The 27611-nt window shown below is 34.1% G+C and overlaps 1 protein-coding gene across 2 annotated transcripts in view; it reads right to left on the bottom strand.

Annotated features, from left to right (window-relative positions):
* Positions 1-211: 211 nt before the first annotated feature.
* LOC111001606 overlaps positions 212-27611 on the bottom strand; it is a 40371-nt gene continuing 12971 nt past the window's right edge. For both annotated transcript variants that reach the window (XM_045629629.1, XM_045629630.1), the window contains exons 2-5: positions 13893-14083; positions 8257-8398; positions 7308-7498; positions 212-5474 (exon numbers count right to left, since the gene is read on the bottom strand). In XM_045629629.1, the coding sequence (XP_045485585.1) occupies positions 1629-5474; positions 7308-7498; positions 8257-8398; positions 13893-14083 (4370 nt within the window). In that variant the 3' untranslated portion in view covers positions 212-1628. The remainder of the gene's footprint in view (positions 5475-7307; positions 7499-8256; positions 8399-13892; positions 14084-27611) is intronic.

Raw genomic sequence — 27611 nt, 5'->3', positions numbered from 1 at the left:
GAGTGTCCTACGAGATGTTTCTCTATCTCTGTCTGGTTTGTGTTTATACTTATAGAATAAAAAGTATGTTTGGTTGAATCCATCTCTCACAACAGCTAGTAAGTAGTGCAAAAGCACAGATAGACTTTCTATTCAACACTTAAATGAACGTAAATGGACCATAAACAGCAGTGCCCAACACCCTAACATTTTTCAAATAAAAAGACAAACAAACATTATAATTTGTATTTATTTCATAATATAATACAATATTAAAATACGATTTGTATAATTGTGATTAATAAGTGTTAATAACGCGATGAACATAACTATATAAAACTTTTACTTAACAAAACATGATCACATAACTACAAAAACTAACCATTTTCACTATCATCTGAATGTCGAAAGTCGAAAATTCAAAGAATTTTAAAATAGATATAACAAAGTCTTATAGTCGACTTCGACTTTTTTATTTTCATGTTAACCCAAACATTAGTTTTACAATAAGAAATATTATTTTCAAATAACATGTGTGTAATAAATTTAAAAAGTCAAAAGACTACAATATTGTGAGGAATTGCTTAAATTTGGTGTCAGAATTGACGTTTGAAATATCTTCAATGATAGTGAAAGTGAAAGTTCTATAAAGTACATAACGCCTTAAAAATTTAAGTACATTAAAAAATTCATTGAAAAATTCTCAAAAACTAAGTCAATGTTGGCAACATTGCGTTTGGAAGACTGTTCGGTAAGGCTACAACAACGCTACAGTCAACGGCGGATCCGGGGGAGGGTCATAGAGGTCATGACCCCCCTGATCTGGTTCCAGGACTTAGGACCACTAGTTGAACATAATGTTATTTCAATATTTTGTCACCATCCAGATTATATGTAACTACATATCTTCAGTATTTCATTAATATAATATAAAAACTTTGTATGATGACAAACGTGTCAGTTCTTGTGACCCAACGCTGGTTCCGCCCTTGGCCACAGTGGTCTTCTAAGTCTCAAATCAAACCACTTGGATTTGTTTGATCGAGGCGTAAATTGTATACTAGATTATCTAGTATTTCAAATATCATATAACCCAAACCAAAACGTTCAAGTACGCTCCATAGAATTAAGTTTGCGTTTAAAAGTTCACCGTTAAACCAATATATTGACGCCAAACTTTATTCAAGCATAATTAGAACGGTTACCGATATAACCTACATACAATAACACTACAATGGTAATACTCTTTTCGGACGGAATGTTTGTGAATTTTCTCTTGTGACATAACTAACAACTACAATTTTCTCTCACAACCGAACTACGTTATTCAAGACTTACACATAATATAATAAGGCACTTTTTCATTAAGAAGTAGACATTAATAAGTGTGCATAAATTCCCGCCAGAAATTCACCAAATGCGAATATTGTATATAATATAATGCAGATATTTAAGATAAGTCAATACAATAGGTCAAGGGTAGCAGTGAAAACATAGAAGAAAGACCACAAAAATGAGAAGCAGAAATATCAATTTGGATTAAAGAAAGTTACTTTATGAGACCATACTTTTGGTAATAGTTGAATTTTTAGGTGAATTTCAGGTGAATTTTCTCGCAAAGGAATATGTGAATTTTCTCTCTTCATGTTTTACAATTGCCCGCCACTTGGACTTCTAGAGCTACTTTTGATGGACGTAACAGAAATATTTCCCGTACTGGTGCTTAATGTTAAGGGTGGAGAACGAGGCAGTGAAAACTGTTTATCAGTCAGATTCTCTTGACTTAAAGACTTCTGTGTCGAGAACACAGGTATCTTGGAAGACACAAAACCCGCCAACGGTTTTTTGTCTGACGCCTTCACCGGAATATTGCTCGGTTTAGCTAAAATCACCGGTTTAGGACTTGAAACAGTTGGCACTTCACTCGGCGCTCGCAATTGCATTTGGTCCATTTGTGACAAGCGTCGATTTTCTAAATCTGTACTCGTGACAATTGTGCCTTTTGGTGATTCGTAGGTTGCTGTCCGGAATTTAATATGGCTGTTCCTTGGTAAGTCAAAGTCTGAATGGCGTTTCTTTGGTTCGCTTGTGCTGTGAGTCGTTTTCGTTCGTTTAGTCGCTTCAACTTGCTGTTTTGCTGAATGGTGGCGTTCGTTTGATATGAAATCGTTCAATAGTTCGATGTCGAGCTCATAGGATAACATTGGTTCTTGATAGTTGGTAACGGTTGGTGGTGCTCGTTGTCTGCTAGATATTTTATCTTCTTTTTGGCTCACATTTTTCTCGGAACGCGGCGTGAGTACTTGAATTTCTGTTATATGTTCTTCCTGTATATCCCTATCTTTGGATGTTAGTTTACATTGCTTTTCGGATTCTGATATGGCAGAAGGGTTAATGGAATATCTTGTTTTAGTTACTTCGAGCCCGTCTTCGGAAGCGATTTCTTTGTCTTCTAAGTCCTGTATAATTCTAATACCAAGTCTAGATAATTCCTCAGGAGTCTTTTGTGCCATAAAGCTGGGATCGTTTTGCAATCTTTCCATGAGCAATTTCGCTTGACTTTCATCCATATCTGCTGTGTTTAATATTATAGTTTCCGTTCTAGTGTACGATGGTTCATCTGTCGTGAAGTGCATGTTTGGGTTTTGCCTTTTTATTTCTTCAAGCACTTTACTATCTATGTCCTGAACGTTTCCTTCTTCCAAATCTATTTCGTCTATATTTCCTGATCCTTTCATAATACCAAATGTAATCTGCTCAACTTGTACTGGAGCTTCCGTTCTCGTTGTGATATATTTTGTGGAAACCTTTTCGACATTTTGCGTGATAACTTTGTTGCCAAATTCATCTTCAGTAACATTAACAGTAACAGTTTTTTGAACAGGTTCTTGTTGCATCGTCAATGATACATTGGCAGGTTCCATGTATAATGTCCTAGTTTCTTTCTCGCCAGATTTTTTGATTCCGTCAACTAAATCTGGTACAAGTTTAATGCTTGGTTCACCAATCTCTATAGACTTCGTGTAAGTTCTCTTTTCCATAGGTACACTTTTATCGTTTGTAGATATAGTTACGACATTGGTAGTTTGTATATCCGGATTCTCCTTACTCTCACTCCATTCAGTTGTCAGAATTTCTTGTGATCTCCGATTTAACTTTAAGCTGTTATTATTTGAACCTACTCTGATATTACTCACAAACTCATCATAATCTCTACCTTTTGGTTCCGAAGTCTTCAAATCAAAGTTTACTATATCCGGTTGGTGCAAAGCAGATTTATGTGAATCTGTCATAGGTGTAGGTGTATCTTTACTTGTAGTAACTTGTTGCCTTTGGGAATGCTGATCGATATGAACATTGAAAATAGGGTTTTTAGCAAGTAGCTTTTTCATCATTTCTGATTTAGGCCTTTCCAAGCTGTTAACATATGTGTTCCGAGAAACTTTCATATCGTCAGGTACATTGGTATCGTAACTCATTGTGACCTTCTCTTGGTAATTAGCTGCCGTAGTTTTTGTTGTATCGTTAGCAGAGTTATCTTTGTGAACTTCTTGGGAGCTTTCTAAAGAACTGACGTTGCCACCATCTGAAGTAGATTTCGCAAATTCTGACACTAGTTTCAAATGAACTCTCATGTTTTCATCCATTATTCTTTTTGCCAAATGATCTGATGATTCATGTTCACTTTCTTGGGTTGTATCCAAGCTGGCGTGGGTTCGCGTTTTGTGAATTTCTTGAGAGCTATGCTTATCTGAATCTATGGAGCTGGTTGAACCCTTAACGATTGCATCTTCCAAGTTTCCAAACTCAGAACCCTTTTTTAGACGATTTCTTTGGAATGTGTTCAAACCCTCAATTGCTGAAGTTTTTGCTATATTCAAGCTCAACCGAGGTTCTTTCTGTTTTAATAAAACACCCTTTTCAGGATCTTCTGACAAAACATCTTCTGTACCGGAATCGAAAAATGTAGTTTCTACCACAGACATAGCCTTTCGCTTTTTAGGCGATAAAGTGGTTTCCTGAATTTCTTCATCGTCGGCAGATATATCTAAACTCTGAGCTCTTTCCAGAGTACCTGTGCTTATCTTCGTTGCTTTAACTCTGAGGTCAAATCTTGAAAGATCACCTAAAGATGCAGCCTTCCTTTCATTGTCTTCCATAGATACGTCGTCGGACTCAGATCGTGCTGTTTCGTTTAGTGGCGAACTATGAATTGTAATATCGCTATTATTTAACTCGATAGTCGTGGAGCCCCCTTCACTTTTGTCACTGTTATTAAGAGACACTACTGAAAGCCCATCCAGGTTTGATAAATTAGATTTCGAATCCTGGAAGAAATTGTTTAGTGAATCGCTCTCTCGCTTGAACGGTTTTGTGACAATATCGTCAATATCATCTTGACTGAAATTTATGGATTCTTCTAAGCGTGGTTTAGTCTTATTAACTTTTGGTGTTGAAGTGTTATATGAAAGCCCTGAAGTTGTGGTTGATGCGGAAGTATCGAATAGCAGACTCGAATGTTGCTTTTCATATTTCAAAAAGTCGTTAACGTTTTGCATTTGCTCCATTATACTGTCGTCTGTTTTATTTTTTTGAACAGCCGGCGGGGAGGGTGCTTTTCCTTTAGACTTCTTTGCAGGTTTAGGCGCTTCATCCTTCCGTTCCTTCTCTTGAATGAGATCAGCGGAGCTCTTTCTGTTGTTTCTAGCAGCTTTAGCTGCATCGAACATATGTTGAGGTAATTCTTGAGGTATGCCATTTTCGTCTCTTTTAATTCCACTTGAATTCAAATCCGTTCTTGTAAAAGATTGTGAGGAGTCTGAAATTTTAGTCGTTTCTTGGCTGATACTTGTATCGCTTTCATTTACCTTTACTCTTGCGTTTGGCACTGGAGGCGCCATCTTTTCTCTACGTTTAGCAACGACTGGTTTTTTATGCTCGACTTCATTCTCGTGCCTTATGTGTGTGGTAGGAGCAGGTCTTTGAGGTTCAGGTTTATCTGGTTCATCTACCGCAATCTTTTCTGGTGTAATCCCACCATTTTCGACGTGTTTCTGCTTTAGTACGCCATCATCAGGTACGTTAGGTGGAAGGACACGAATCCCGAACTTCATACCCTTCTTAGGGTCACTTTCTCTCTTTTGGACTTCTGCGTTTTCAATGTTATATGCTGTTCCGTTTTCTGGTTGAATTATTTGTACGTCACTTCCTGTAGAGTGTCTGCTTTTGTTTCTTTCTGGTTTACTGAAAGTTGGTGGGATATCTGAATGTCTTTGTTTATTTGCCAGTTTTAAATTCTTTTCATTTTCTCGTTCCAGTGTTGTGGTTCCTTCCTTTTTCTCTTTCTTGTTCCTTTCGAGTGTTGTAGACGTGATGATCTTATCCGCAAGTATTTTCTTAATGCCACCTTTACTTTTCGTTTCTAACGTGGAGTTGTTTGAGTGCGACGGGTCCGGTGAGCGCGGAGGATGTAAGAGTTTCCCTTCCTTTTCCAGCTGAAATCACAAAAGAAATTTATTATAATAAAGCATGTAAATTCTATTAAAATACAACTGCTTAATACTTGTAACCGGAGTGTGACTTATGACATCATTTAATATATAATGTGAATCATCAAATTAAAGTTAAGTCTTTATATAATATAAACTGTACATATATGAATGAAAATCAAAAGTAAGTGCGCATTATGTTCGTAGGTAGATCTATACATTTCCTTTAATGAGCTTCAACACAATAGACATTCCATAATCAACAATGTGATTGAATTCCGAACATGACAACATCCTAACTACAATACTTTTGTTATCGGAAACACATCCTTATTTTGTTTATAACAAAAGTTAAAATACTTTAATTAAAGAGATATTTAATATATATCGTCATTACTTTCATGGAGGCGTTGCTAAATTTGGCTTAAGTGTTATACGTCCTTGGATTCCGAAGAATCAGACACATTTCGTTAGAACGTTAATTTGAACGGCCGATAATCAATTACATGTTTTAAATTAGAACGAGCAAGTGAGACTTTGTCCGCATAAAATTCATGGTTTTATGCACTCTGTTTGACAAATCCAGCGATACTTCGTCGTGAGTATTGCGTTTACACACTCGTCCTGCCCACTTCCCTGCTCACTACGGCTGTATGTAATGTATGTAAATGCGGTATATATAATATTTCGGGAGATTTTTACATAAACAGAAGATTTTTTCCCTTCTTCATACGCTTAAAAAATACGTCCTACAGCCCGATCTAGCTTTAATGAAAACACAATAATTCCTCGATGTAAGCATGGATGGAAGCCGGTTTTGCTTCATATTGTTCTCTTCTCAGTCCTATTATTTATAAGGTCGTGTCACTGTTAGGCCTGCTGCAAATGATATCTCTCCATATCTATTTATTATTTCTCTATTGTACACTCTATGATCCTTGTTTAGTCTATGGGCATAAGGTATGCATTGCTACTACGTTTTACGGTTAGTCTATTGTATTATTCATATTTGGTTGTCTTACACTTCTGGGAGTTAAGGCATATAATGCAGTGACTAAAACATTGAGGTCTCGGTTTAGTAACATTGCTAATTTATTTATAACGCTTATTTAAATGTTACGTCAATTATGTTTCTTTAGCTTATAAATTTACTTAAGTACAACTTTCAACACTAATGTGTTAACTGTTAAACGCTTCTCTTTAATCCTAGAGGCTCTTTTATCTGTGACTTTTAATAAATTGTATAGAAAACCCGTGTTATAAGGCCTACTATAAAGTTATGTATTATCTAGTTGATAATTAAAGGCCCTGGGACTAGTGCTATAGACAGGCTTTATCTAATTTATTTGCGATTTTTTTTAAATGAGTGTTGTTTGCCATTTTCTAATATGATTTCCTTTTTTTAAGAGAAAAAAAAGAGTACCAACAGTTTTTAACATCTGTCTTCTTTGCTGATGAGTAGGGATGTATGCGATATAAATTTAATGACGTGGAATAAATGACGTGTATCTAATATTCCATACTAAACCGATTTTATTTTTTGTATGTCATTTTGTCGTGAGTTTTTAAAAATTCAACCAAGAATCACATATTTAGGGTTAGGACTTCATCGAATTGAAACCTTTTAAGGTATCACAATCAACAATAATTTTGATATCTTTAATAGGAAAGTTTAAGTGAGACTATTATTGATTCAATTTATAAAATCGCGTTCCCTTTAAACTTGTGAATTTAAATGTATAATGAGCAAGTAATTAGTAACCCAGGTGGGAATTGAAAACTATTTCGCATGGCCATCAAATAATACTATAACAGCTCTGGCTAATAAAATCAACTTACCGTGCTAACATCGCCAGTAGATCCAGCTCTCTTCATCAATGGATGGTGAACTACCCAGCCCTCGCCGCTGACCCGGCCACCTTCGATGACCTCAAGCTCCACTGGATACGGCGAGGCCAAGGACAAAATGGACACCGCGTCTTCTAATGGTGTACCAGTAAATTCTATTTTGATGCTCTTTATTTTGTCGCCTGTAATTAAATTAATTCTTATATAATAACTAACCTTAACATGTAATAACTAAAATATATTATTAAGAGGGACTCAAGTTAGGCAAGGTTCCGAATATACTGGCAACGTTCCCACTTTGAATAGCTAGACTAATTCTTTGTCTGAGTAAGCTGCCAGCTCTTCGGTCTCCTGTGATGACGACTAAAATTTTTGAAATTTCCCTAAAAAGCCTTATAGCGCTAGGAGCCCACGGTCCAAGGGTGTCGATACCGAATGCGACAAAATCATAGGGGAGCCTAGACTATATTTGCAGGCTTTAGCTTTTTCAGCCGCATCACAAGCCGTACCAGCTCTGTTGTTGGTTCCATGTAGATGGGAAAGGGCCAGTGTGTCTGAATAGATAACATCCTATACTAGCACCCATCTTCCAAGGAATAAAACTCATACCGTCCGGTCTCTTCTCATCATTAATTTATATATAATATGATAATGAAACTTCAGTAGCGTATTTTATAAACAAGTAGATGAAGATATGTTTAAGACATAAGATACGGGATAGTGTTCAGTATATAGAAAAAAAAACCATTGGAGCAGAAGCTACATTTCAATGCAAGATTATAGTTATATCGTTAAGACATAATTATTTATTTCAAATACAAATTAAATTCGATTCCCGGGACAACACAAAGTTAAAGCATATCTAGCAAGCTTCCTTAAAAGCATAAGCAGAACCTTAAAAGAAACCAATAAATAGCGAAGCCTAGATATGTATTCTAACCTGGTTGTAACATTGCAGCGGCGGCGGGACCACTTCGAAGTACTGACTGTATGCAAACGCCAGCCTTTGCTCCTCCACCACACGTCAAACCCAGGCCCGTGAAGTCCCGAGCCCATAGTTTCACTCGACGAACACGAGCGCGCTGAAATATCATAAAGGCATCTTCAGATTGGTTAGTTTTTTTTTTGAAATAGTAATATCATTAATAAGGTAAGTCTAAGTAAAATTGTTTTGCTTTTGTCAATTAATTAATAATAAATAATATGGAGTTTCTTTAATTTTACTTTTAAAAAATCTTTAAATCAATTGAAATTTTGTTTTAGAAAAGGTTTATACCCACATGACACCCACATGACATGCTGCAATTCCCTCAAAAAAATATAAATTTCATATTATTCATACATTTGACATTGATGTTTTGATATACGGGCAGGCCACTTTGACCTGAAATATCTCCTTTTGCGTGAGGAATCCCTAATTTAATCAACAGCGTTTAACACGTGCATTTGTTTTTCAAGAACCATCACTTTATTTTCGTTTTCGTACTTCGACCTGCAGAACAAGCCCCGAAGACCCGGACACCAATTTGATAACAATTAAAAGCTAACGAGATAAAATTTTAAATATAAAATAAATTATAAACATTCTATGATAACTATTTGTTTTAAGAAACAAAAATATCTGTTTTGGCTTTTGTTTTTGTGTCGCAACCGGATAAACATATTATAATACGTTTTAAGTCTACTGAACAAACGTAATACAAAATTTGATTAAGCACAAGGCACAATTCCATTTCAATTTTTAAAATCGTAATCATACCAATGGATCATTCCAGAAGGTATAATCAAATCTTAAAATTAAATTTAAACTGACCTTTAAGTTATAAGGAAGTGTCTATAATGACTTGTAAAAACACCTACGAGTTTTTGCTACAGATTTAATGTTATAATGAACTCATTTGAAGAATTATCAATCCAAAATTTCCTTTTTAATGGAACTATACTATTGTAATAATGCACTTACAAGCAAATCGCACTTCAAATTATAGATTTGTGGCAAACCGGTCTAATACGTGCTGCTGAGTTTCATTAACGGACGTCAAGGCAAAATACCATCCGTATCACGTCGACGTCCGTCATTTCACAATTGAGAGTTTTCACGCACCACCACTATGTGGTACCAGCTGCCCACAGAAGAATTTCCGAACCAATTCGACGAGAAAAGAGCGTACCAATTTTTGAAAGGCCGTCAACGCAATTGCAAGCCTCCCGGTATGAGGGCGTCATGTCAATGGGCGACAGTATCACTTAAAATCCTTCCCGTTTACCTCCTAATTCATAAACAGCGTATGGCACAATGGCAGATTCAAATTATTTTATTTTATTTTTTTATCACTTAATAAGGATGTCATAAACCCAAAACGAAACGCTTGACCAGCACATAAAAACAAGAATATAAACAGATACATATTAATGCCAATACATACATAATCCCAGAAAAATAATTGAGTCTTTTGTTACAATCAAAACAATAGTATATAACCTATAACAACACAGGCAAGCGATGGTTAAGTTTCATCACACGTTGTAATTATTATCATATATAGCATAATATTATGCACAAGACAATGGCTTAAAAATAATAATGGAGGCGGCCTGAAGAAACATCGTATCAAATAGCAAGTCGTCTCCATATCAAAAAACAAATATGAATAAGAAAAATCATATGTAATTAATAAAATTAAACATTTTTATTTTGTACTATGCAGCAGTGTTGTTATAGTGGCTTCACTCACATACCTAAATTTGTAGGTTCGTTCCCCGACCATGGACTTTGGGCGTATTTAACATTCGCTCGAACGGTGAAGGAAAAGATTGTAAGGAAACCGGCTTGTCTTACACTCAATAAGTCGACAATGTGTGTCAGGCGCCGGCTGATCTCCTATTTGCCGATTAGATAAAATGATCATGAAATAGATACAGAAATCTGAACCAGCCCAGAACTAAAAAGCTTGTAGTGCCACTGATTTTAAACTGTACTCTATAATTCGATTACATCACTTTCATAGCATCCGCATGAACGAAGCCTTGAGGAATGTTATAATATTTCTCTTATACCTTAGATCTTACAGCAACAGCTTACACATACATAACATTTATTACTAACGTAACACACAGAATCACACAAAACAATAATAGAAATAAAAAAGAAAAATGTCCATATAATATGAACAAAGATAGTATAAGATATATTTTAGTGTGTGTTGTATAACGGACCTGACTCAGCATCATGCTCTGCAGCAGACGTTTTCCAGGTAAATCCTCAGAGTTCAAGTCATAAGTTTTAAATAAAACATAGGGGTTAGTAATAGAAGGGTGAAAATTGGGGGATTGTATTTATTTTTGGATGCTGTATCATTAAAAAAAAATTTAGGAGTGGACCCTTAAAAGATATCCGATTCGCAGACCTAACTCATATGCACACAAAATTTCACGAAAATCGATCGTGCCATTTCGAAGGAGTTTAAACAAACACCGTGACACGAGAATTATTTATATTAGATAATACTTTTATCCCTTAGAAACTTTCGTAGGTAATTATATGAAATAATACAAGGGCAAGTTGGGTGCATGACGGTTTAATTTCATAGCGTCTATAAACGATTAGAGATTAACTTTTAAATTACAAATGTACCTAATTGCTTGACCGCAATAAATAGAACATTAAAATTAATATTTCTCTCAATTAATTTCAAATTGACCTCAAAAGTAATAAACCATTAACTTAATTATTCGGAAAAAACCACAAGTTTTGATTACTCTTTGTGTATATATATTATGCTTTTCATTATTTATTATATGTAGGTATACCGCTGACACATCAAGCTAATTGGTGACATATAATTCACTATAAAATATAATTATCTATGTCACCATCTAGCTTAATAAGCCGTTCAATTAGCCTAGGATCTTAACTAAACTGCGCCGTTAAAGAAAAGCTATGTAAAAAGGCTTACTATAAAGTTTACGATTATCTAGTTGATAAAAGGGCCTGGGGTTAATGCTAGACAGGCTACTTCTAATTCAATGCGATATTTATTTTAAAATAAGTATTATTCGCCAAAGTCATTTTGTATAATGATTTGCTATTTTAATATAGAACCGAGAGATTTTTACGCCCGCTTTATTCTCGGCCTACTACGTCTTCTTTGCCGATGAGAAGGGATGTCTACCGATTAAAATTTAATGACGTGGATCAGTAATACCTGTATCTTATATATTCCATAATAAACATATTTTTTTCAACATGTAATAAGCTGGCTTAATGCTGGCCATTTGTACGATAAAGTACGATAACCATGTGGCAGAAATAAAAAAGATAAAACATGTGACATGAAAAATATTTCTTTAATAATTAAATTGCTTGAGTCAGTCACAGCGAAATTCACATATGGACACTACACTCTTCCATTGTAACTGTTGTTTTTCATTAACATTTGGAATACACCATCAAAATTATGGTTTACCTGCATCATATTGACAGAAAGTAGAAATATTATAAAAATAAAGTCAACGTGCTAAGCAAGTAATAAAACGTCATTGATCCATTTTCCTAGCTGTTTAATCAACTGACTGAATCTTTTAGGTTAACGTTAATTGAATGGCTTATTAAGCTAGTTGGCTGCGACATATATGAGAAATATTCATATATCCTTTAAAAATCCAAATAATTTAAGGCGCGTTCGATTAATCGGAGGGTATTCCCCACCAATTTTTTATATTCAATTACACTAGGATTTCTAGAAGTATTACGAGTTATCTATATCTATTTGGCTAAGTTTCTCAATTTTAAGCGCAAAGATTACATATAATCTCGTGTTCTAAGCCATATGGCATCATCTTTGTTAAAAGTCGACGGCGTGTGACAGGCACAGGAGGCTGATCACCTACTTTCGTATTAGATTGACAAATGATGATAAAACAGATACAGATAATCTGAGGCCTAGACCTAATGAGGTCGTAGCGCCACTGGTCTATTTGAATATTGTAGAATGAAAGCGCCTCATAAATTACAATATTTTTAGTTTTTTTTATCAAACTACACAACTTACATACGATAAAGGAATTATTTTAACACATTTCCGTGTTATTTTAACTGGCTATTCTAAAACCTGTAAGGCCAACATAAATTTGGAACTTAAATTCGTATGGACGATAATTTGACTTATGGAAGGCGTTTATAAGGTATCATTCCGCATCTGCCGCCCTCGAGTTAATCCCAAAATCCCTTGGGCTCTCGACAATAACAACGCGTGCTCAAAGATTTATACCGCGTTACATCGGAATGTGTATCGGAATACGCAGGTAAACAAAACAGGTTAGGCCTTACTGCTATTAACTTTAATCTACTTTGAAGTATAATGACGATAAAAACGAAATCTGTGGAGAGTTAATGTCATAAAGTATAGATAATGATGCGGTCATAGACAAACGTTGATACAGATATTTTTTTTAGTAATTTTTAGTTGTTTCTTTTATAAAATGTAATTATGTGGTTTAATATATTTTTAATTATTGATCCAATTTGTATGTCTTAGATATTTGTGGCAAATTATAGAACAGAACTTTTGACACATTAATAAATCTTTTAGCTATATAATTAAAACTAACATGGCTTTTTCCCGAGCAACGTATAAGGTATGGAATTTTAATGTAAAAGTTAGTGAAACGACGGATGTTACATCAACGATTTATATACGTTTTATGTAATCTAATAGCGTTGCCAGCTCAAGAAAATTACTACCAACTAGTGATATTGAATACAAATAACACTAGTCTTAATAAGTTACCTTAAGAAAATAACAAATAACTAGCAAATACACACAAAAACGTATAGATTCTTTTCAATATTAATTAGTATTATTAAGTTTTATTAAAATAATGTCAAATACAAACGAAATCGGAGTTGCACGTTTGCCAAAACAAAGACTAAAGGTAATCAGCTGTTGCCGTGACCGCCATCTTGTTTTATATTATTAATCAACACATATCATGTATATTATATACATGCCGGCTCCTCCCGGTTGACTACTATTCATAAATATATTGACGAAAACTGTATTAAAACCATGTCGTTGTCTTTGTTTTATAAGGTATCAATCTGGGTAACTCATGTCTGAGTATGGTGGTATAGTAAGACCTATCCATCTATCGATCTATCTAAACGCGAATAATTTTCCAAAATCAATGTTTTACCTGCGCTTGTTATTGACAACTGTGTCTTTTGAGGACTACGAGTTATGACTTGATCACTGTCTATATCGTCGGCAGCCACGCGATCTTTTGCCTTCGGTGATGCCATAGAGCTTTTCTAGATTCTGGTCGTCACGCATGTGACCAAAGTACGAAATGATGCGTCATAATCAATATTGATGTAATAATTTGACAAACTAACATCATTCACTCTCCCATAGTAACAATTATTTCTAATACTTAAATTAATTTAAGATTTGTATATTTGCACAGACCTATGGAGAGTTTTTTTTTTATAGAACAGGGGGCAAACGGGCAAGAGGCTCATCTGATGTTAAGTGATACCATGTTAAGAAATAAATAAAATAAATTTAAATTAGTTACCTGTATATATAAATCGTCTTTACTCTGTTCTGGCTTCGTAAACTCAGCGTGGAGAGCATGGGTCTTCCCTCCTATGGGAAGAGTAGGTGCTTCATTGTGCCAGTTCCTCTCCTCCTGGCGGAATCCAGGGTTGTCGAAGGCGAACTCATCTTTGACGGACTCTGGGTCTTTTGTGAAGATTAGATGCGTGCCTGTAAACAAGAACATTATTAAGTTATTTATTTATTTATTTAATTAATTATAAGTAATCTAACAGCTTACTTAATACATATTATTATACAAAATACTAATACAATTCAGAAAGCCAAAACAGATTACATAGATTAACAAATTACGTAAAAAAACAGAAAACAAGCAAGCGCATTATAGAATGTAGAAAACTTAGCCATTCGGAAATTTTTAATCGATTTTAAATAATTTGGAAAGGAAAGGAATATTTCTTTACGATGTGTCGTTTTTATACTAAGTAGTTTTGATTTCTGTAAAATTAAGAAAAAAACACATTTGTGTAGATATAAAGAAGAAATATTGTGTTTTATAATTATTCTCAGACTGATTTACACTTTGGAGTTTACTTTGCAAAGTAAACTCACCTTCACAAATATTAAATTACTCGACAATATGGATTACGAACTACCATTTTGAGAGATGGGGAGGGGTATCAATTGCAGTAAATCTGCTTATTATAATCGGAAATACATTAATAAATTTAAAAAATGAAACTTAAACCTGAACAAAAGAAAAACAAAACATAAAAAAAAGATTTGGAAACAATATTAATTTAGTATTACGTATTAGGTTTAAAACGTATTTTAATTTGGCGCGTTTCTTTTATTCCTTTTTCGTCTGGTGCAACAGCCATTACATTTATTAACGACATAAATTATTCACTATTTTTTTTATTTTCCTAATTTTCTTAGATCATTTCCAGCGAATCTAAGTCGGCAATATAATAATAACATATTCAAATAGAAAGCTTGATGTTTTGATAAAGTATTTGCATACAAATATTAATTTAGTGTGTTTATCACAAAGTTTCTAAAAGTTGCCGTTAAATGATAGAAATCACGCAACTTCACACGTCATTTACTTTCCTTGAATGTCGTACCATGCTGCACATAGACCAAGAGATAGCGAACAAACATAAAATCATTATATTAACCTTTTTGAACAGAGAGACTTGAGCTGTAGGGTTCAAGTGCACAGGCGCTAATTAAAGATTTAAGTTGGCGCCTGGTAGACTAATGATGACTGTCAGGTGGTGCTTTTCTCGCTCAACGAATAAGTATCGCAATACAGCGAGGATATTCGGCGAGAAAATTGGTTTTAATTTTGTTTTTTTTTTAAGTTTCAATTATTATTTTTATTATAACTACTTATGTAGGTTAACTAAATTGCAAATACTTTATATTTGATTATTATGTTTAGAAAATAATTGTAGATACTAATAATAAAATGACTATTTAGGATATCATTTCATTTAATGAACATTTTTCAAAAATAAATATATTCCCAATAATTATACATAAAGGATATTAGTTGCGTTAGACACCCACTGAAGTATTTCTTAACCAATTCGACTAACTGTCATTCAAGAAAACATCGTACTAATTCTCAAAAGGCTGGTAACGCACTGGAAATTTCTGGCATTGTATATATCACTTAAGAGATTTGCATTAGAGATATGCAACTGATTTTACTAATAATAGATATGTACAGCATATTGTGAGGAAATCTAATCACGACTTAGCCAAGAATGAAACACATGATAAAGGAACTAAACTTTACTAAGCAATCGTATTACTAGCACACATTTTAAGTTGAAACAAGAAAAGAGCAAATAGACAATAAATAAAACATAGTTTAAGTCACGCTAACATTGTCCTATATGGGCACAACTTTCCCCCCTTTTACGATACCTTTCACTATTTTTAATACACATCCAATTACATAAATAAAAACAATATTTACTCTTACAAATTCGGTTCTGATAATTATTGATTCTGTATAACAGCCACTGATTTAATGAGGTGATATAGCGCATGAGCAGGCCCGCGTCATGGATTCAGGTGCGCTAAAGTCCCAACTTTAAGTTGGTTTAAAGGCACTGTGGAGTTGGGTCTAAGCTCAAAGCCTTCTCCTAATCAGAGAGGTACGGGTGGGCTGAGGTGTTTTTGGTGGGTAGGGTACCCACCAAAAACACCTCCACACGCCCACTCCTCGAGGTTTGCCAAGGAATCCGAAATTTATATCCGACATCAATCAAGACCTGCGGTTCAGGACTGCTCGAGAACCCAGCCCCGACCACCAGTAAGTCTACACTCTAGTAGCATCGGTACTATGGATTGCGATTCTGACTTCATTCATGAGTAAAGTGCGATCCAAAGGTTACAAGAACCATAAAATACGAAAACACTGGGGGCGCTGTCGCGATTGGAAATGACATTGCTTTTGCCTCACCGAATGAACATCTGCATGAAAATTCTAACTACGATAAATTAAAATGATGTTAATCAATATTAACATTGGAATTTACACTTCAATAATGTAATGGTATGTACGTTTATTGTGTTAAATCTAAGTTTTACGTTAAAACCGACGTATGGATTCAACAGACAGGCAGAATATAAAGGATTGAATAACGCTTGATAAAGCTTTGATGGACTCTTACGCTATAGAGATCATAGACAAGTCGGTCGGTAGCTTTCACAAGTCTACTCCTTTTTTACTTAACCTTCCGAGATCAAACCAGTCTATTAACTTTCTTTGCATTTACTATAGTAATTAATATGTAATGCAAAATCAATCAATTTACATGATTTGCTCATTCGACCGCTATTACGTGTTATTTATTAGATTTGACAGTCGTGCACGGATCTGTGGCTGTCAACTGTCACGCGTCATTTGTTTCTTTTTTTCTTTGGTGGTTTTGGTCAACTATTCAAGTAATAATGCAAGTCTTGAGTAAAATAATAGCAGATTTTATGGAATACTTGACTTAAAATACAATAATTAATAATAAAAAAGGCTACGACACTACAACCCTTTAGGTCTGGCCTCAGATTTTTGCAGCTTTCGTGTTCATCTGTTTTTTTCTTAATAGGACTTTTGGGGTTCTTCTGTGCCTGCGCTTTTTAGGTCTAATGTTTGATTCCTCACGATGTTTTCCTTCACAGTTCACGTGAAGATAGACGGTCTTTTATTTCACTTATTCCTTGATTCTTGACGATACCCAATTAGGTAATATATACTATAATACGTAGATAACAACGATGATTTAATTACAACTATTTCGCACTATTTCAGAATAGTAAATGTTAATAAAAAGTATAATGCCATTTGCCATGTTATTAGGAACTGAAACTAAGTCGATGCAATTCGATTGCATTGCCGTTCTATAGAGCACAATGATGTCGTCATACATAATGATTTAATCAATTGTTCTTAAGGCATCGACGCTTTTGAAAAAGAAACCGTGCCTGCCCTAAATAATCCTGTTGACATTGTGGCAGTTATGCTCACTTAGGATTTCCCCACAAAGTTAGGGGAAATCAAGGTGTCCAGGGGGGATGTGTAGGTTAAAAGTTATACTTCTTTGGCGTAACTAGTCAAATCTTTAAAAAAAAAAATTCTTTCGTCTAGTTCTACGTTTGTAGACAAAACGGCACTTACTATACAGAAAAGGTACGTATTTGCATTAGAAAAGGAATGAAAGTTTTATTACAGTGCATTATCTAGTTAAAGTAAAATAAATTTTATTTAAATATCACAGAAGAAGAAGATACGTTGATATTTGAAGTTGTTCCTAGGGGGAACATTCGTAGGATTCTCAGTTCGTGGCTTAAGTTAGAACGCGATGCCGAATAATGATTCGGTAGCAGCAGTAGTAGGCGCCCTCTACGGTACCTTGGGGTTATAGAAAAATAACAACAAAGACACCATTGACCATATATGTTTGTCGCAGCCAACCTGCTTAATTAGCCGTTCAATTAACAGCCTAGCCTTTTAACTAAACAGCGCCTTTTAACTAACGGCCTAAAATATATTCAGCTAGTTGATCAAACAGCTAGGCAACTGGCATGTAACAATAAAAATATACATTACTATTCATGAGAAAAGTATGTCGTCAGATCTGTTTTCATTATATTACGCTCATACATTTTCTATTTTAATGCTTGAGTTACAAATTATGTATACTTATTTCGATAATTAAGTCAATAATTTAGCGAAAAATTATCTAAACAATTCGACTAAATGGAGATGATACGGAAGTCATCACATCCATTGTTTAAACAGAGTTCTCACGTTTAAAACTTGTTTCTGATTTCAACGTACCTATCACTATATCCTGCAGATTTAATACAATAGACAATTATAACAAGGCTATTTTATAACAGCGAATGAATCAGGTGAAAATTATGACCCGCTAATGAAAATCTCTTTATAGATCTATAAAAAAAACGACGACCATAGAGAAGCATTGTCTAGCGGCCTGCTCTCAATCATGGCTTTGAGATTATAGCTGTGGCCACCAATTGTTTGTCTGCACATTTAACACTATCCGTAATGAAGGAAACATTGAGAATATACCGCCAAGAAACACGCCTTAATCCCAAATTTATATCATTTGACAGAAGACTCACCTACTTGGGTATTAAGAAAAATAGATGAAGAAAAAGATACATATACTTATTTATAAGGGACTATAGCGCCAATATTATATACTATATACGAGTATGACTTTAGTTACGTTAAGCGGAAATTGAAAATTGAACTATATTACACAACAATATTAGTTATACAATTTGTAAAGTAAGCTAAAGCTATCCCTTAAATGACGTCATTGCGTTTGACAGTTGACATCGATGTCAACGACCCACCGCGTAGGGCCCTTATTTATATTCTGTTCATATTAATAACAGCATAGAATTACTATGATTGGTATGCGAGGGGTAATATGCTAACGTTCTATGGGAAATATTTTTTTTCTTTCCGCTTTGACATTAAAAAAAATTTTTAACGCCCGACATTAACAAACTGGGTTGATTGAAGGAGGCCTAAGCCACGACAAAATAACAAATCAGTTGCGTTAGCTGTGCCTGACACTCGCCGTCAACTTTTTGCAAGCCGGATTCTTTACGATGTTATCCTTAACCGATCCAGCGAATGTTAAATGCGCACATAGAAATAACATCCATTGGTGCCTATGCACCAAACGGGGACCGAACCTACGACCTCAAGGATGAGAGTCGCACGCTGAAAGAACTAGGCCAACACTGCTCTTGCCCCAATGTTTATATGTATAATAGAAGAAGAGCCTGGAAGATATCGCTTGTTAGCGATAAGGCCGCCCGTTGCATCCCTTGTAATTTTTATCTATTGTGTTATTTGTGTTTCTTTGCAACGAAGTGTCAATAAATAAATAAAAATAAAATCATACATAGCCGCAATACAATAAAAAAACCTTTTTTGTATACAATAAATTTCTTCAGTAATCTACGTATAAATAGGTGTCATATTTCTAGGAACTATGGATCTCTACTAAAATATGCATAATACGATATGAATCAGAGAAATTAATTTGTCAATTACACATAATTAACGTTCTATAACATCACGTAATCTAAAATTAATAAATAACTGAAGATCAACCGAAGATAATCACAAGAAAATGACATTCTAACATGCACTGATGAAAGACATAGCATTATTCAAGTAACCTTATATAATAATATAAACGAAATAATCTACTGATTAAAGTAGTTTATATTCCCAAAAAAAAGACTACTTCGACTTTGTTCTCTTTGGAGTAGAGACTTTTGGTACATGGGTGTACCCCATACACAGGGGCTAATAAGAGATTTAAGTTGGCGCCTAGTAGATAGTATCAGTGATCCTAGACCTGGTGTTTTCCTCGCACAACGAATAAGTTTCGGAATACAGCGAGGAAATGCTGCCAGCGTTAAAGGTAGACAGACTGCCACAGATGCCAATCATTTAAATTTGGTTTTAATTTTTCTTTTAATAAATTTTGTATTATTCAATAAGCTAGATATTTATTTTATAACAATCAAGGTCTTATATTAATTTAAAGAAACATTCAATCTCAATTTTAGCTTATCGTGTAATGTGTATCATGAAATTTAGATCGTTTTACAACACGATAACACCTAGCATGTCTTCTAAGACAATAATCTCAGTGTTAATTTACGACGATTTACACATTTAACCTGAGAAAGTTCCCACGATTTAACAACGTAATTTAGTTACATAATTAAATACTATATACATATGTTTATAAATAATACTTTATATTATTTACTTGAGTCGCTAGTTGGTAAACAATTAAAAAAAGATACTCTAATGTCAATTCTAATTAAAGAGTTCTTTAAACGAGAACTTACTTTATGATAATTGGACCTAAGGCAAAACAATGCAGTGATGCCAACTTCAACAGAATTTTCCCCCTAAGACCAAATTCAAGTACCCCTAAATAGGACCCCCATTTAGGGGTAATGAGGGAATGAATGTAATTGCAGTTTTACCCGTTTGCCATGTTTGTAATGTATTAATGTTGCCCAGTCTAAATCCATCCAGTGTACTTATCGCTCTTAATAACTAATATAACATATTTATACACCGATCTTTGACGTAACTAATATTGACTTCATTAGTCTTACATTGTTCTTAAATTGTATAAAATCGTGCATTAAAACGAAGTAATAATTACAAATTTCCCTAAACTTAAGAGAAAACACCAAGTTGGCATTGCTGTAATAATGTCAAAACGACACCAGTTACACGAGTAATATTACAAGATGGCGACCAATGTGAGATATGTACCGACCGATACTTGATACTTGAATGAACGTATTACCTAACAACCAACCTTTTACTTATTCTGTGGTTGGCTTTTAACCTTATTAAACGCTAGCAGTATATCAAATATTAATATGTATTTAATTCTGTAAAGATAATTATTCAAGTCGCAGATTTTTAAGTCGATAAATTGATATAGAATATGACTTCTTTGCGTTCTACAAAAAAAAATCAGTGGCGCTACAACCTCTTTTAGGTCTTGGCCTCAGATTTCTGAATCTGTTTCATGATCATTTTTAAATTTAAAAGACAAGTAGGTGGTCAGCCTCCAGTGCCTGACACACGCCGACGACTTTTTCGGTCTAAGACATGTCGGTTTCCTCACGATGTTTTCCTTCACCGTTCGAGCAAATGTCAAATGGGCACATAGAAAGAAAGTCCATTGGTGCACAGCCCGGGATCAAAACTACGACCTCAGGTGTGAGAGTCGCACGCTGGAGCCACTAGGCCAACACTGCTCTGTGTTCTACAAAATCAGTACTAATTCTCTCACGCTTTATGATTAAAATTGTAACGTTAAACAATTATAGTTATGCAACAGTTTGGTTGTAGACCTTGACACTTCACGCTTACGTTCTATGGATTAATTGTCAGTAATCAATAGGGCCTTCGACAAATTTGAAACTAGTGTTAATATCAGCTAGAATCTTTTGGACTGTGTTGAAGATTTTTAAGTTTGTAGTAATTTGCGTGTGATGCTAACCGTTTAACTAATTGGCTTATGTCTGAATCATATTTATTGAAGTGAAACTTCTTTAAGCGCATGAGGGTAATTTTTTACGGATGAAACGTCACGAAAATGTGCAGCGTTTTTGTCGAAGAAAAGGGAAAGAGCGATTGAGACCGATTGAGAGAGAGCGAGATACACGCTATTGGTTAATGTATTCGTTTCCTAGTTAAATATTAGAACTTTACTCGGCAATTCTGTTGAATAACATCTTGTGCAGTAAACCCATATGTTTTATTTATATTTTCATTAGCACGTGTACATGTGTAACAAGTGTGAATATAGATTATACATATACAAATACATGGAGTGCTCATATGGTTCATGATCATCTGTTGGACGTTAGTAATAATTAATTTACAAAGTTTCACTTCTGACATATGGACTTTGTACGCATGCACTTTTTTATAGAACAAGGAAAATGGTCAGGATATACATCTGATGTTAAGAGATTGCCGGCCATTGACACTCAATGCCAGAATGCTCATACTTATAACAATTAGTACGCTCTTTTTTAAAGGACTTTAAGTCGAATTGGTTCGAAAATACTTCAGTTGGCAGCTGATTCCCGATATAATGTAATGTACAAACTACTATTGTAACTAAAAATATAACCGGAAGATATACTGCAGTGCTTAATCAAATTTGTATGACGGAAAAATAGCCGCTAAGTTTCCTGGTCTTTCGACACAACTAATTATTCAAATGGCAAATTGCATTTGTTATGTTCGAAGTGTTCGTGGTTAAATGCCAGAGGGTCGCCAGTACGTTGCCGGCCTTTATATTTAGAAAATATATTTTATTACATTACGTTACAACGCTTACAAGTTGACACAATTTCTGTTAAAAACAACATTATAAAAGATAAACAAAAAAGCATCGATCGACTGTTATCTAACTATTGTTACAAAATTCTTTAAACACAAAAAAAGTTGTTTTGACAGGCTATTGTTTCTTGGAAGCGCAAGCTATGGAACTAATAAATTTAACTATAATGTCTTGGTAGGGTTTTAAATAATAATATAACCTTATGCCTGACAGAAATATGGCTGTGGCAATACTGATCTGCCGCTAGTGTACTAGCGTTAGCGCTAATAATTAGTGTGGTGACACTAGGGATCCCCTGTGTTGTGGGTTACTAGATTCCTTTATTATGTGGTACATGATTAAAGTTGAGTGAATGTTGAGTATGTGAATAGGTGTGTGTGTGTGTATTTCACTGTGTATTTGAGAGTTATTATAAGCGTGCACTGTGTCTGTGTTAGTTTTTGGAACTTCAGTCATGCCAAAATATGTAAGGAGTAAAAACATGACATACTCAATAGAAATTTAAAAAAAAAATTTTTTTCCTTACTTTGAATAAAAAATGTACACACGTAAAAACAAGATATACTCCATTAAATTATTATTATTAATTATTATTTAATTTAGTACTATGTTATTTTATTAGATACACACACGAAATTTCTACCGTCATAAATAAATCAGGGTACCCGAAAAACTTAAGATGAACTTAAATCTATAGATGCAGTTAAAATATTTTTTCTGGGAATGTTTTATTATTATATACATTCGGTTTTAAATCAGTGAGTCACTCCAGAAATTACCATCGAACCTTGACTTAGAAATACATAAAAAACTAATCTAATATAACCACGAACACTAATTACTTCGAACATAAGAAATGCAATTTGCCATTTGAATAATCAGTGTCGAAAGACAAGGAAACTGTGAGGCAAATTTTCCGTCATACAATTTAGATTACGCGCTGCGATTTGTGTTCTCATTACATTTTTAGAGACAATAATATTTATTCTTTATTTTTATTTGTGTTTCTTTGTTATATTTTTTACTTACGTGTGTTAATTAAATTCAATTCAAAATCATTTATTCATGTTGGTAACATAATGGACACTCATGAACGTCAAAAAACAAGAAATTTAATGTATTTAAATGCTGCAAATTTTACATTTACTGCCAGTTCTCAAATCAAGGGCGTAGAACGGAAGTGAAGAACTGGCAATAAACTCTCCGCCACTCTTTTTAATCGCCAAGTTTTTATACACAACGTTTGTGACGTCATATTTTCTTGTTTTTTTAGGCACACACAGTTTTAGAACGTATAAATAAATAAGTTGTGGGCACATTCTATGTAACTCTCATTGAAGTATCTTCGAACCAATTCGACTTAGGTTACTTAAAGAAATAAGCGTATATACTTAACTTCCTGGCATTGCCACTCTACTTGTATTACTTAACATAACCAACAGCTTTTATTAAAATCACAAAACCAAATGTTTTGTGTGTTTGTAAATAACTAGTGCTACGTCAGGTCTATCCCAGTACAATGTCATAATTATTATACAATATAATAACAATGGAGATTAAGTTTCGACAAATCTACTAATCGGATTACGTATCACTTAATTATGACTTATTTGTAGAATTTCTACAAAGATCATTTATCCTTATGACATTGTTAGAACTGTGGCACTTTATCCCTTCACAATATTCCAGTCCAGTCAAAGAAATGTTTATATAAATATTTAAAAATAAACCTCATTATAGAAGTCGAAAAATGATTATCGAATCCGTGGCGCTTCAAAATTTTTAGGTCTTGACCTCAGATTTATGTGTCTTTGTCATGATTCTGATGTCATGGTCCTTATGATTATTTGTCAATCTTATATACATTTAAATCAGCCTCCTGTGTCTGACATATGCCGTTGGTTTGTCTAAAAGACGACGGTTTCCTCACGTCGTTTTTTCGTTTCGTTTTTCTTCAATGTTCGAGCGAATGATAAATGCGCACATAGATAGAGTCCATTAGTGCACAGCCGTGCATCAAACCTAAGACCTTAGGGATGAGAGTCGCACGCTGATTCCACCAGGCCAACACCGCGCATCAAAACGATACTTTAATAAAGTATATTATTATCATCGTAAGTAAAGAATGTTCATTGTGCTTTATCTTGTAATCTGCATATTAAATATTATACATACATTATCTCTCAGTCACGTACCAACATCCTATGAGTGATGTCATTGTTTTAAAACAGTCTACAGAAATTATAGTATTAACGTGCTGTACATAATTTGATACCTTATAATTTAAATTGGCTATTCAAAGGTTCATAACTGTATGGCGTTTTTGGACTGTGGCTTAAATGGCGTCAACTGCGCAGGCTTTGACTTTGTTTATTGCCTGTATGCCCTCTAAGGCTATACGTACATATATATTCTGAGAAAACTGACACGATGCTAGATTACTTGCCAATATTCGATTAATAACCATAAAAATCAAATGTTCTTTGTAATAACTAGCATATTTGACATTTAACCACAAATTTTCGTACCTGAAATAAATTCAACTTCTAATGCAGTGGTATATATTTATTTCCAAAACCACTATAAAACCCTTAAAGTTATTATTTAATTTATATACTACAACAATGTATCTAAAATCTTAAAAAAATATATAATATAATACCTAAAGTAGGTATATATTAAGCGTACGACCAACCAAGCTCCAGAAGATAAACCATTCCTTATATGGAAATTGTATTAGTTTTTACAACGAACTCCCAAGCGAAATTAGCCAATGAAGCTTTTTATAAATTTGACGGTTATTTAAATGATCAAAAATCAAATATTTGTGATTTAAAGAGTGGCGGAAAGTTACTTGCCAATTATTCTTGCCTGCTCTACGCCCTTGACTGGTAATAAATTTAGAATTAATTTAACTTCTTTTCTGACGTTCAGAAGTGTACTTGTTTACCTATATGTATAAAGTTATTTTGACTTTGACCTTTAAGCAAGGTTCCAAGGATACTGACAGCGTGCCCCCTTTGAATAGCTAGACTCATTCTTTGTCCGAGGTAGCTGTCAGCTCTATTAAGTAATTATTTTCAAGAAAGGCAAAAGGAAATAATATAACAGTATTAGCAAGCAAGGTAACTCTTCTGGAAACTTCCACGTTTAGACTTTAAAACATCGCCCACGCAAATATCAAAACTGGTTAATTTTACTACATACATGTTAGCGGCCCATTATGTTCCTGTTGCAGATAAAATTGTACGGAACTTTCAGTATAGAAATATTTCTTGAAACCTTCGCAATTCAACCTTGTAACATACCATGACGAATCGGGCGTACGGTTGTAGCTAATATTATATAACAGTTAAAACAATACAACTTAAGAATTTTGTTCGTAATTTAAATATTATTTACTTAATGCTGACGCTATATATACTTATCTATTTGCACTTGCCACATAATATCTTCTTTGGGAAAATGAAGAGGTAACGCGACTAAATTTCTCGGCTGCATTTCCAGAATTGGGCCGATTGTCTGCTGATAGAAGAACCAATCTTTAATTTTCTTTTATTAATATTAATTACTTAAGATGTACTGATCTGGAACATGCTGTAATGGTTGCAGGTCCTTACAAACATTGTGTGAAACAAATAACTTGCCGATGAAAAAGAGTGGCGGAGAGTTTATTGCTAGTTCTGCTTGCTAGTAAAATTAGAAGCATTTAATATATATTTCTCTTTTCGCGCTCATAAATGGTATAAGAATTTTCTAAATCAGTCCAGTACTTTATGAACCAATTCGTTACAAACATATTTACAGACAAATCTTTCTTTTTTATTAATAGTATAGATGGAATTTATTGACAATAACACCTACCAAGCCCGATACCAAAGGTGACTAATCACTGATAGTAAGGTTCCTTCCTCCTATGAAATGCTTTATTTTTTTGCAACCTTGTCGTATAACCCAATAAAAACTGTTATTAAAATTAAAATTAAATTATAGCAATATTAATGTTTTTGTTTATTTAAAGAACTACGTAAGTTCAGTTATTCACGGCCTTGTGGAAACAAATTATCTCAATAATTAACTCAACATACTAAGGCTGCGTGTAAATAAAGTGAATCATAGCTATATATTTATGAGAAATAAATGTTTACAATATCATCCTCATCAGCCTGAGCCTCATCTAGGCTTATATAAATTTAGGATGGTTCTTACACATCTTAAGCTAGAAGCAAATATCTATGAGTCATAGCTATACATTTATGAGAAATAAATGTTTACAATATCACCCTATATCTAGGCTTATATAAATTTAGGATGGTTCTTCATCTAAAGCTAGAAGCAAATATCTATCTTACTAAGCCAACTTGCTTAATAAGCCATTAACATCCTAGCTTTTTAACAAAACAGCGTCGTTTAACTAGCGTCGTGAAAGATATTCAGTCTTTTGATAACAAAATTTAATAATGCTAAGACCATTCGTACGATAGTGATCACGTGGCAGATATAAAAATATCAAAGTTGCCTGACTACGATTGTATTCAAATCATTTATTTTCTTGCTCTGAGACTTGCATAAGAATATAGCTATTATCTGTCTCGGAGACACTGACAAGAAGATGCCAACAGGAAACTGTTTTAATTACAATTCTAACTAATTCTTGCCTCAGTAAACGCACATGGGTTTTTCGGTATAGGTTCTATAATCTATTCCCGTGAAAAGGATTGCTTTAAAATACACAAAACATTTAGACATTTGAAATAATGTATTTGCTACCAAAAATAATCTTTTAAAATGACACATCGAAAGCAATATTTACTAAATTTTAATCATCATGAATTAAAAAAATCATTGGTGCTACAACGTTTTAGCTCTGGGCCTCATATTTATTTATCTCTTTCATGATTTATATGCAAGTAGGTGATCAGCATCTTGTGCCTGATACACGCCGTCGACTTTTTGGGTCGGCAAGGCAAGCCGGTCTCCTCTCGATGCACATAGAATGAAAGTCCATTGGTGCACAGCCGGGGATCGAACCTACGACCTCAGGTATGAGAATCGCACGCTTAAGCCACTAGGCCAACACAGCTTCTAGGTTGTGAATAGAATTAATATTTGGAGACCAGAATGTACGCCTAGGATTATGGAGCTGATAAAAAAAGAGGTTATGTTTACTTTCTTATCTGGGCTAATATTATCCATTGTGTACATAATTATGCAAGAATTTCAGTAATGTCCGAGAAACAAACTTTATGAAATCATATTGAAGGCCAAGGAAAGTAATTAAAAGA

This window comes from Pieris rapae, chromosome 9, assembly GCF_905147795.1.
Source record: "Pieris rapae chromosome 9, ilPieRapa1.1, whole genome shotgun sequence".
Taxonomy (NCBI): Eukaryota; Metazoa; Arthropoda; class Insecta; order Lepidoptera; family Pieridae; genus Pieris; species Pieris rapae.
The sequence above is the reverse complement of the archived record's forward strand: the minus strand, read 5'-3'. Positions and strand labels throughout refer to the sequence as shown.